This window comes from Terrapene carolina, unplaced genomic scaffold, assembly GCF_002925995.2.
Source record: "Terrapene carolina triunguis isolate 2854851 unplaced genomic scaffold, T_m_triunguis-2.0 Scaffold34081, whole genome shotgun sequence".
NCBI lineage: Eukaryota > Metazoa > Chordata > Testudines > Emydidae > Terrapene > Terrapene triunguis.
The window spans coordinates 4,176-15,952 of record NW_020698432.1 but is presented as its reverse complement, the minus strand read 5'-3'; the positions used below and the strand labels follow the sequence as shown (position 1 = coordinate 15,952).

Below are 11,777 nucleotides of genomic sequence, written 5' to 3'. Positions count from 1 at the left end.
AACCTCAGGAGTTTAAAAAAAAATCATGAGACTGACCCAATGATGATTTTTTTAAGGTTATATAATGGGTTTTTTGTCAATCTGCACCCATCTCCCCCTCCCACCTGTGTGTGACAATTACAGGGTTACCAGTTGTTCTGTAGTTACAGGGGAAGGTGACTTGGGCCCCTGCGGCAGGAGCTCTGGCTGAGACACCCCAATGAGATCTAATCCCACAGATCTGTACAAAACGCTCCCTGCTGCAGCTTCTCCCCAACCCGCCAAACCCTGATTGATTCATGCTGTGCCCCTGCCCAGCCCCCACCTCTGCCTGTCCCCAGCCCGGCTGTTAGTTCTGCCCCCTGCCCAGCCCCCACCTCTGCCCCTCAGGGCCCCTCTGCTTCTCCTGCAGCCCCAAGGGTTCTTCCCCTCTCCCCCTCCCATCCCTGGTGCTGCAGGGAAGGGGAGGGGCTTCCGTAGGTCATAGAGATGAGGCGCCAGGGGCTGGGTAGATGGGAGTCCTCCAAGGTCATACAGACTGCGGTGTGTGAGGCTAGAAAGGCTGATTTCCAGTTCTCCAGTGGGATATCCCCACCCCCACCCCCCCTCAGGGACACAGTCTGAGCTGGGATCCCAGCCACACCCAGAGCCAGGGTCGGATTCTCCCCCCAGGGATGGAGCCTGGCGGGAAAGTGAAGATCGGGGCCTCATCACCAGCATCAATAAATATCACCTGCCCCTGGTCACAGTCCAGACAAACCCAGATCCTGCTGGGGATCCGGCGCCGGGGAAGGGGGTTCTCAGGGGAGGTGAGAGCCCAGAACTGATCCCCCAACCACCCAACAGCCCAGATCCCCCCCTCAGGGCTACAGCTGATCCATCCCTTCCTCCTCACAGACTCTCTGGCCACCCCCACAGCCCAGCCTCCCCCACCCTGCACCTCCACCTCCCAGCAATGTCTCCCCGAGGTGAATCCCTCACAGCCCAGCACACAGGGCTTAGTGTCAAATCTCTCAGGGGTGTTGGGCAGATGCTGCCGTGTGTCTCCCCGTGTCACACTTTTCCAGTCCTCAGACAGGACGAGGTGGGGATGAGCCGTGTCTGGATCCAGAGTCACATTCACTGGGGAGAGAGAATCAGAGCGTTAGGGGCAGAGCTCGGCCCTGGGGGAGGCTGGGACCATTTCTCACACTCCCCAGCAGCCCTGTTCTGGCTGGGACAGGCCTGGATCCCAGGGAGCTGCCTCTGTCCTGGGCACCTGAGACTGAGCAGGGATGACACTGCAGCAACTCAGTCTTTAGAATGGGACTCACTTCATTAGTTTTTCATGTGCTTGCTGAGACTTCAGCTCCCTGCTCCCTCTGCTGGGGCTGCTCCATTCCCAGCATCAGAGACACAGCCAGGAAGGTTTTAGTGGGGAGGAAGCAGAGGAGGCAGGTACCAGCTTTGAACCCCAGAGGGAAGCTCCCTCCCCTAAATGCAGCCTCCACTCCCCGGCCAGAGTAGGACGAGCCAATTAAGAAAACAGAGTAGGAAATGGCATTGTGTGGGGTGGTCCCACTCCCAGGCCAGGGAACAGAGAGGAAGGTCCAGCATTGGGGAAGAGCTGCTTAAGAGCAGAGAGTAGGAGGTGGCATTGGGTGGGGTAGCCCCTCCCCAGTCTAGAGAGAAGGGAGGAGCTGACAGCCTCACAGGGAGACCATCTCCCCAACAGAGGAAGCAGTGAGCAGCTCCAACGGGAGAGCCCAGCCCTGCCCAGAGGAAAGGCCGGATGTTGGAGAAGAGCAATGGGGAGACACCCTGCACTGGGGTAGAGCAGAGGGATGTGTCAGCCCTCAGGGCAGAGAGCTCTGTTCACAGGCTGCTCAGGGAGAGTGTTTCTGTTCAGCAGCGTGGGCATGAACTCAGCACTAAGGTTTGTGTCAGGAGTGTTTGTCTGTAGGGTGACCAGACGTCCCGATAAAATCAGGACTGTCCCGATATTTAGTTGTTTGTCCCACGTCCCGACGGATGTATGGTTGGAACGCCATTTTTTGCACTCCGGCATTTTTTTTTTATTTTTTTGCTTCGGCAGCGCTCCCCCTCCCCCACATGTCCCGATATTTTGTTCTTGTCATCTGGTCACCCTAGTTCGTGTGACTTCAGCATGGGAGCTCCTCACTGTTCAGTGTGTTGTTTTTAGGGCTGTGTGTGTCATGGGCGGTGTCAGTTTGGCTGGTAACTTTAGGTACAATCTCATGAAGACATTTTGTGATAATTTAAAGACAATCTCCAGCTGCAATCTCACCCTCTCTGAATGTTCCTAGGAATCCTCCTCTTTTCATCTCTAGTGCATACGGCAGAGTGTCTGGAGGGGGGGAAGGAGAAAGGAGATGAGATTTCAGCCTTTCATATTTATAACAGCGTCCCCACTCTCAACTCATAGAACTGTCTTTTAATTATGACAGAGAAACACTAAGATATTTAATATAAAAAGGTCTGAAACCGTCTCTTTCCTCTCTCATCCAGGCATCTCCCAGAAATGGAACCAACATCCTTACAGCCTCACAACCATCCCAGGATAGACAATCTGTCAGTGAGATTTACTTTCCCCTCATCACCCCTCCAACCCTTCAAACTCCAGTTGGTTTGTCTCATTCACTTACTGCCTTTTGTCGTAACCTAGACCCAGAGCCTGCAAAGACTTTGACATAAAAGTAACATTACCCACTTGGGTCCCTTTGACACTAACGGGATATTGAGAGTTTCCTAAATCCTGGCTCTAATTGTGAGCTGTTGGGTCTGTTTACTCAGCGTCTCTACAGAGAGCAGCAGGACGGGGCCTTGTCCTCCACAGGCAGAAAAAGAAATAATAGTAAAAGCATTTTATAAATGTGGAAATTGAAGTGGGGGGAAGGTTGACACAATGGGACATATTCATCCCTATTACAATGGCCCCCATCTGTCTTGGCCAATGTGCAGAGTTTCAGAGGCCCAGCTTTACACTGCCCATGTCGCTCTGTCCCTTGTCTACCCCCCTTCCTCTTCCATCCGCCCTCACCACTCCCACCCCATTCCCAGCCCTCTCAGGAACCCACCTTGTGCCTGCAGCTGCTGTGGAGGAGGTACCAGAGGCTCCTGTACTGGAGGGATCCCTGCCCATGGGGGAGGAGTTTTCTCCTACCCTGCAGCCCATTTGGCCCAGACTAGCTGTCGTATGGGACCAGAGCACAGTGTTGGGCTGGGTGCGCCTGTGAGAAATGTGCCCCATGGCTGGTGATGGGGCAGTAGACGAGGCCAGTTCTGAGCTATAGAGAATTCTTTGCCGCGTGTCTCACTGTTGGGTCTTGCCAAAATGCTCGGTATCCAACTGACCACCATATCTAGGGTGAGGAAGGAATTTCCCCCCAAGTCAGATAGGAAGAGAGCCTGGGGGGGTTTTCTGCCTTCTCTGCAGCATGGGGCACGGGTGATTTGCAGATTTAAACTAGCGTCAATGGTGGATTCTCTGTAACTTGAAGTCTTTAACTCATGATTTGAGGGCTCCAGGAACTCAGCCAGAGGTTAGGGGTAAATTGCAGGAGTGGGTGGGTGAGGTTCTGTGGCTTGCAATGTGCAGGAGGTCAGACTGGATGATCATGATGGTCCCTTTTGGCCTTAAAGTCTATGAGTCTGAGTCATTTATTTCTTTAACAGTAATTGTCATGGCAAGACATATTTTTGGTAGAAATAAAGGTTTGAATTAATCAACCTGAGTGACTTGGACCCCAAGTGCGTGACATTCTCACCCAACAATGAAATAGAAGCATCATCTAATTGTGAACCAATTGGCCAGAGCCACTGGCCTCCCTCAGTCTCAGTGGCTCATCCCAATTTCCATTCCTAGATCCCTTCTAGGTACCTTTGAACTTCCCCAGAGTCTCCAATAGCACAATCGTTTTCTGAGAGAAACCACTGACTCGCTCTTCCAGTTCTGGAGAAATCTCCTCTGGCTGCTGGAACTTCCCCTTCTCACACCTAGAGAGAAACAATTTCACATGATTATATTTCACTGTGTGACTCGTTATAAGTTCTGGCTAGTGAGTCGCTGCTCTAATGGTCCTGGAGTTAGAATCCTTCGACTTCTCCCAGCCTCAGAGCAGGTGCAACACAGCCCATGGCCGTGCAACCATCCCTTCAAAGGACTCATTAATATTCTTCAACTCTGGTCTGGGACAGATCAGCTCTGGGGACAAAAGGGGAATCAAGTCTCCATGGCCAATTCACTCCTTGGCCTCCATGCGCTGAGGGACAGGAGGTTCCCATGTGAAGTGCTGTAGAAATCTGCCCTCTAGAAACTAGACTGAGACACCAACTCCCCGCTCCCCAGCTCATTCCACACAGGCCTCCAAACAGCCCTCAGGTGCGAAAGACTCTTGACCACTGCTGCCCTGGGCTGAATATTGACCAGTGCCCAGCAGTGACAGGCCCATATTGCATCCCCATAATCCTGAGGCAGCCAGTCCCTCAGGGAAGTGACATCTCTAGGAAATACTTGAGGTCAGTCTTTCCCACTGAATGGAGAATTCCAGAGTCTTTTATACAAGGGTGAGAACCTCAGGATGAAGTTGATTAGAGAGATTCGTATCCAACATGTGACCTTCCCCACACATTTGGCTGTAGAGCCCTGGGGAGATGCAGTGCTAACATCACCACCAAGCTCTTTCCCAGCGTTGTGAAGTGTGAGGGGAAGTGAGAGAGAGCCACGTACCTGCTCAAGGTGCTTCTAATATCCTAGAAGAGAGAGAGACAAAAGAATTTCAGTCCCGTCTGACACACACACAGGGGATCCTAGGAAAGGGATATTGCAAATATGGGGAAGAGAGGCCCTGCCCAGGGCCATGGATTCCCTCAGCTAATGGGGCTTTTCCATCTCTCATATCTCTGTGTCTGTGACTCTGCAAAGAATAATAGTTATTCACATGTCAGCAACGGACACGCCGAGTTACACCATGGCCTCTGACTGCTGGACTGCAGTGCTTATGATTCAGGAGCCCTCCCTTCCCTGTGTGGGGATCTGGCATGTTTCTAATGACAGCTGCTGGTTTCCAATTATCCCTGGGGGTGCTCAATCCCACGCCCCACCCCCACCACATCCCTTCCTCCATGCCACACCCCAGCCCAACTCTTCCTGATCCCACTCCGTCTCAACCGCCACCCTGCCTCTTCCCTGCCTCCTCTTGTGAGCACACTCCCTCCCTGCTCCTCCCCCTCCCTCCCAGCGTCCCGGAACAGCTGATCGCAGCAGGTGGGAGGCGCTGGAGTGAGGGGAAGGAGTTGATTGGCAGGGCTGCTGGCGGGCGGCACTGAGCGCGGGAGCTGGCTGCCCTGAAGCACCAACCTATGTTTCTCATTCAGTCTCACCTGCAAAAATTCACTTGTTGGCTTCTGACACTTCCCCTCCATCTCACTGATCAGCTCACTGAGATGGGAAATCTGCTCGGAGAGTTGACTGACATTTTCATTCTGTATCTTCACAATCTCCTCGTCCAGCTTCTCCAGCTGGGCCAGCAGGAGTCGCTCTTGTTCCTCCAGGAACTGCCGCAGTTGCTGAAATTCAGACACAATCTTCTGTCTCTCGGTTTTTGTTTGTTTCTGTATGAAAATAAGGAAAAGGGCTGGTCAGGGACGTGGATGGAGCCCGGGGTCCTTTCACGGAGAGCTGCGTGTGCAGGAGGGAGAATGACTTTAAAAATCCTAGGCAGGGGATTCTCTCACACCTTCCCCTTTGGCCCCTGTATCCCTCTGAAAGGGATGTTTCTATGTCTGTCATGGTCAGCATATTCTGTTATTTATGGTCTCTGGGCATTCAGACCCAGAGCAGCAGGAGGCAGGACTCAGCACTACACTGACAGAGACGCCTGGGGAGTTAAAAGAAACATACATTTGAAAAATGCACAAAATGACCAGACACAGTGGACAGCACTTCACGGGGACATTCAGTTCACTTGGGGAGGATTTCTGGGAAAGCTACAAGGGCTAGGCATTAACTCATCAACTGCAGTGGAAGCTTAGGGCTTGTCTACACATGAATCTAACCCAACAATCCATGATCATGGAGAATCACACATAAGCCCACGTTCACCAAGGCCACACAGGGGTCTGCCTCCAAACAGACCTCCCACTGCCAGTCCCTGACGGTTCATAACAACAGGCACCTACCAGATACTCCCGGCTATTCCTCTCTCCAGTCGCTTTCAATCCCAGCAGCTTTTCTCTCTCTTCCCTCAGAGTCTTCAAATGCGCCTGGATTCTTTCCTGAAGAAACAGAAATGATTTGGGAGGTTTCATCTGGATAGTTGAGAGGTGCTTGGAAGTGGGTGTTTTTCCATCTGAATCCCAAGATGACTGTGATTCTAATCGCTTTGTGACATCAGGGCCACCAAGGAGATGAAACCTCATTAATGGAGACTGGGGATGTGTCACATTCTGATTTGTTACCAGTAGCGGTCCAGCCTTTTTAGTAATTAGAGAGAGATCTCAATTATAACCAAGCTTTACTGGTATTTGTGAATTGATTAGTGGTACAGAGCATAACAGGGCACTGGAAGTCACATGGGGGGGTGAATCAATAAACCTGCTTTGTAGAAGGTTTAACAAACAAAGTGATAAAATTCTCCAACACCACCAGGGTTTCAATATGGGCTGGGATTTCAGCCCTGAACCCCTGGGGACTGCACTGGTTGGGCAGAGCTGGTCTAAGCACCAGGGCAAACCCGATGAGATGTCCGGAGGCCATTTGTCTGGATTGAAGCTGCACAGTCCCAGTGTTGTGGAGCACTATCCCTGTCCGGTAGGGACTCGGCACTGGACGTGGCTTTGTCTGGTGTAAAAGAGAGAGGAGGAGACTGAGGATGCAGGAGGACACCCGTGAAGGTGGGGGCAGGGCTGGGGCGGCACCTTCATGCAGAATGATGCAGGTGGGAACACGGTAAAAAACGGTGGTGGGGCTCACGCGGGGCAACTGATACTGGTGAGGATGGGCCCATGCAGGCAGGCGTGGGCATGTCCTATGTTCTGGGGATGCCTCGGTGACCACCCTAATTAGACATGATGCAGATTTGTATAAAGAACGGGTTGGGGTTTCCCCAGTGCTGTCCTAAACCCTTTCTGTGGCAATGGCCCCTGGGCAGGTACCCCACGGTCCCATTCCCTGGTAAAGATACCAGAAGCAGTGCATTCTGGGAGATTTCAAAAGGCTGCCTGGTGGGACTAATGGAACCACTCTGGCTGGTCCTTGCCCACGTACACAACAGAACAGGTCAGACTGGCACCGGTCAGCTCCAGCCTGGGGTTAGTTTTGCTGCAATCCAGTGTAATCCCAGTGGTACTTGGCATGGACCTGAGCTGTCTGGAGCCCTTTTGTGTGCGGACTGAAGGTGCTCGGGGTCCCAGTGATCTCCTCTAGTGCAGGCCGGCAGCATCTGAGTTTAATCCCTTATGGAGCAGCACAGGAGTTCAGAATCCCAGTGAGAAACCTCCTCTCCCTGCTGGGCCTGGGACCTTTATCAAGGTTTCTCTCCCTCCTAATGGACACACCTCATCACTGGGTGGGGCTGATGCTATGATGGCAGCATGGCAAAGTGCTTTGGGTCTTGGACTGAGATCTGGGTTCTAAGCTAAGCTCTGTCACTGACATGCTGGGTGACTGTGGGCAACTCACTGTCCTGCTTTATGCCTCAGTTTCCCTTCCCACCTTTTGTCTAGCTAGAGCAGTGGCCACCTACCAGTCGATTGCGAATGACTAGTCGATCCTGGAGGCTCTCCCAGTTGATCGAGATCTCTGGCAGTGCAGCAGGGTTGCCCGCTGCTGCTAAGGCAGGCTCCCTGCCTGCCCCAGCCATGTGGCACTCCCAGAAGCAGCCAGTATGCCCCCGCACCCTGGGGTTCTCTGTGCATGGCTCCTTCCTTCAAGCACCGCCCCTGCACATCCCATTGGGTGGGAATGGGGAACTGTGGGCAATGGGAGCTGTGGGAGCGGTTCCTGCGGAGACGGGCAGCACACTTGGAGTTGCAGTTAGCAAGGGACGTGAAGGGTAACAAGAAGGGTTTCTACAGGTATGTTAGCAACAAGAAGAATCATAGAATATCAGGGTTGGAAGGGACCTCAGGGGGTCATCTAGTCCAACCCCCTGCTCAAAGCAGGACCAGGAAGGTGGTCAGGGAAAGTGTGGGACCCTTACAGAATGGGCAAGGCAACCTAGTGACAGATGATGTGGAAAAAGCTGAAGTACTCAATGCTTTTTTTGCCTCGTCTTCACAGAGAAGGTCAGCTCCCAGACTGCTGCACTGGGCAGCACAGTATGGGGAGGAGGTGAGCAGCCCTGAGTGGTGAAAGAACAGGTTAAGGACTATTTAGAAAAGCTGGACATGCACAAGTCCATGGGCCCAGATCTAATGTATCCAAGAGTGCTGAGGGAGTTGGCTGATGTGATTGCAGAGCCATTGGCAATTATCTTTGAAAACTTGTGGCAATTGGGGGAGGTCCTGGATGTTTGGAAAAAGGCAAATATAGGCCCCATATTTAAAAAAGGGCAGAAAGAGAACCCGGGGAACTACAGACCGGTCAGCCTCACCTCAGTCCCTGGAAAAATCATGGAGCAAGTCCTCAAGGAATCCATTCAGAAGCACTTAGAGGAGAGGCAGGTGATCAGGAACAGTCAACATGGATTCACCAAGGGCAACTCATGCCCGACCAACCTGATTGCCTTATATGATGAGATAACTGGCTCTGTGGATATGGGGAAAGCAATGGATGTAATATATCTTGACTTTAGCAAAGCTTTTGATACTGTTTCCCATAATATTCTTGCCAGCAAGTTAAAGAAGTATGGATTGGATGAGTGGACTATAAGGTGGATAGAAAGCTGGCTAGATTGTCAGGTTCAATGTGTAGTGATCAATGGCTCCATGTCTAGTTGGCAGCCGGTATCAAGTGGCGTGCCTCAGGGGTCAGTCCTGGGGCTGGTTTTGTTCAACATCTTTAGCAATGGTCTGGATGATGGGATTAATTGCACCCTCAGCAAGTTCGCAGATGACACTAAGCTGGGGGAAGAAGTAGATATGCTGGAGGGTAGGAATAGGGTCCAGAGTGACCTAGACAAATTTGGAGGATTGGGCCAAAAGAAATCTGATGAGGTTCAACAAGGACAAGTACAGAATCCTGCAGTTAGGACAGAAGAATCCCATGCACCGCTATAGGCTGGGGACCGAATGGCTAGGCAGCAGTTCTACAGAAAAGGACTTGGGGATTACAGTGGATGAGAAGCTGGATATGAGTCAGCAATGCGCCCTTGCTGCCAAGAAGGTCAACGGCATATTGGGCTGTATTAGTAGGAGCATTGCCAGCAGATCAAGGGAAGTGATTATTCCCCTCTATTCCGCACTGCTGAGGCCACACCTGGAGCATTGCGTTTAGTTTTGGTCCCCCCACTACAGAAGGGATGTGGACAAATAAGAGAGAGTCCAGCGGAGGGCAACAAAAATGATTAGGGGGCTGCGGCACATGACTTATGAGGAGAGGCTGAGGGAACTGGGCTTATTTAGTCTGCAGAAGAGAAGAGTGAGGGGGGGGATTTGATAGCTGCTTTCAACTGCCAAAGAGGATGTAGCCCGGCTGTTCTCAGTGGCAGGGCTGGCTCCAGCTTTTTTGCTGCCCCAAGAGGCGAAGGAAAAAAAATGATAAAGCCGCGATCGCGATCGGCAGCAGCTCTACCGCGCCGCTTCATTCTTCGGCGGCCGGTCCTTCCCTCTGAGAGGGACTGAGGGACACGCCGCCAAATTGCCGCCGAAGACGCGGACATGCCGCCCCTTTCCATTGGCCGGCCCAAGCACCTGCTTCCTGTGCTGGTGCCTGGAGCCGGCCCTGCTCAGTGGTGGCAGATGACAGAACAAGGAGTAATGGTCTCAAGTTGTAGTGGGGGGAGGTCTAGGTTGGATATTAGGAAACACTATTTCACTAGGAGGGTGGTGAAGCACTGGAATGCGTTACCTAGGGAGGTGGTGGAATCTCCTTCCTTAGAGGTTTTTAAGGCCTGGCTTGACAAAGCCCTGGCTGGGATGATTTAGTTGGTGTTGGTCCTGCTTTGAGTAGGGGGATGGAATAGATGACCTCCTGAGGTCTCTTCCAACCCTAATCTTCTATGATTTTATGCCCCTCCCAGGGGCCAGAGGGGTGCGTTGGCCCCTTCTGGGAGTGGTGTAGGGCTGGGGCAGGCAGGGAGCCTGCCTTAGCCCCACTGCAACGCTTACCGGGAGCCGCCCGAGGTAAGTCAGTGCTGCCCGTCTGCACCCTGCACCCCATACCCCCTCCTACACCCAGCACCCCATACCCCTTCCTGCACCCAGCACCCCTTCCTGCACCCTGTACCCTCTGCCCCAGCCCTGACCCTCCTCCCAGAGCCAGCACGCCAATAATCTGCCCCAGCCCAGAGCCCCCTCATGCACCCCAACCTCCTGCCCCAGGCTCAGCCCAGAGCCCCATCCCACACTGCAAACCCCACGGCCCCAGCCCAGAACCTGCACCCGCACCCCAAACCCAACCCCCTGCCCCAAACTGGTGAAAGTCAGTGAGAGTGGGGGAGAGTGAGCAACAGAGAGAGGGGGGTATGGAGTGAGCGGGGCTTTGGGGGGGAAGGGGCAGGGCCTCCGGGAAGGGGTGGGGTAGACCCTGCTTTAAAGACTTGATATTTTGCCTCTGTTTCCACACTGCCAGATCATTAATTTTGTTATAAAAAACAACGAGTCCAGTGGCATCTTAAAGACTAATAGATTTCTTTGGGATTAAGCTTTTGTGGGTAAAGACCCACTTCTTCAGATGGATTTCAAATGGACTGAAGGTAAAACACCGGTTGCAGTTCCCCATTGTTTTTGTGGATACAGAACACGGCTACCCCTCTGAATTTTGTTATAGCATCTCCCTGTACAATGAAGACTTTACAGAGCTGAATGATGAGTCACACCTGTCACAGTAACATTTAGTGAAATTAGCCTGTAATTAAAATCCAAAAGTTATTACCCATTAAATTTGACAACAATTCCCTACCTTGTACTCCTGGGCAGCCTCCTGTATGGGAACCACCGTGTGAGCGCGGTGAGCCCGGGATCTGTCGCACACCACACAGATGGGGGTTTCATCCTCTTCACAGAACAGTTTCAGAGCCTCCAGGTGTTCCCCACACACCCCATCCCCTCCTGCTCCCTTTGCTGCTTGTAAACTCAGCCACTTGGCGATTTCTACCATGTTTCCTAACTGCAGGTTGGGCCTGAGGTTTCCCTGTTGCACAGTTTCTCTGCACAGAGGACAGGAGGCGGCTGTATCGGATCCCTCCCAGCACTGGCTAATGCAGGCTCGGCAGAAATTGTGCCCACACTCCAGAATGACAGGTTCTGTGAAATGCTCCATACAGATGGGACATGTAGCTTCCTCCTGGAGACTTTCCACAGGGTTCTCTGCAGCCATGGCTCCCTCTGGGCAGTGGAACAGGCTTTGTTTCAATTTCCTGAATTCACACTATGCCCCGCCTGCAGCAGCAAGGGGGTGTTTCCCTTCCTGAAAATGATTCATGCTGTTTGCTGAGCAGGAAGGACCCAACCAATTTCAGCCCTGGAGGCTTTAGTGAAAAAATGTACCACTAGGGCTCCGGTCCTGCAATCAGCCCCTGTGGTGGTGGGGAGGGTCACTGAGGCCTCCGCCTGTGAGGATGAGCCTGCAGGAGCTGGAGCTGTGTGTCTAAGGCGTGATAGTCAGGCTGGGCAGAATTTTTTTTTAATACTATATA

At 52.5% G+C, this 11,777-nt stretch overlaps 1 protein-coding gene across 1 annotated transcript; it reads right to left on the bottom strand.

The window, feature by feature from the left end:
- Nucleotides 1-381: 381 nt before the first annotated feature.
- On the bottom strand, nucleotides 382-11,478 carry LOC112125445 (zinc finger protein RFP-like). The gene is made up of 7 exons (XM_026646120.1): nucleotides 11,042-11,478; nucleotides 6,160-6,255; nucleotides 5,362-5,592; nucleotides 4,709-4,731; nucleotides 3,860-3,975; nucleotides 2,267-2,326; nucleotides 382-1,101 (listed from the first exon to the last, which is right to left on the bottom strand). The coding sequence occupies exons 1-7, from the start codon at nucleotides 11,456-11,458 to the stop codon at nucleotides 587-589; spliced, it is 1,458 nt and encodes a 485-aa protein (XP_026501905.1). The 5' UTR covers nucleotides 11,459-11,478; the 3' UTR covers nucleotides 382-586.
- Between the last annotated feature and the right edge of the window lie 299 nt (nucleotides 11,479-11,777).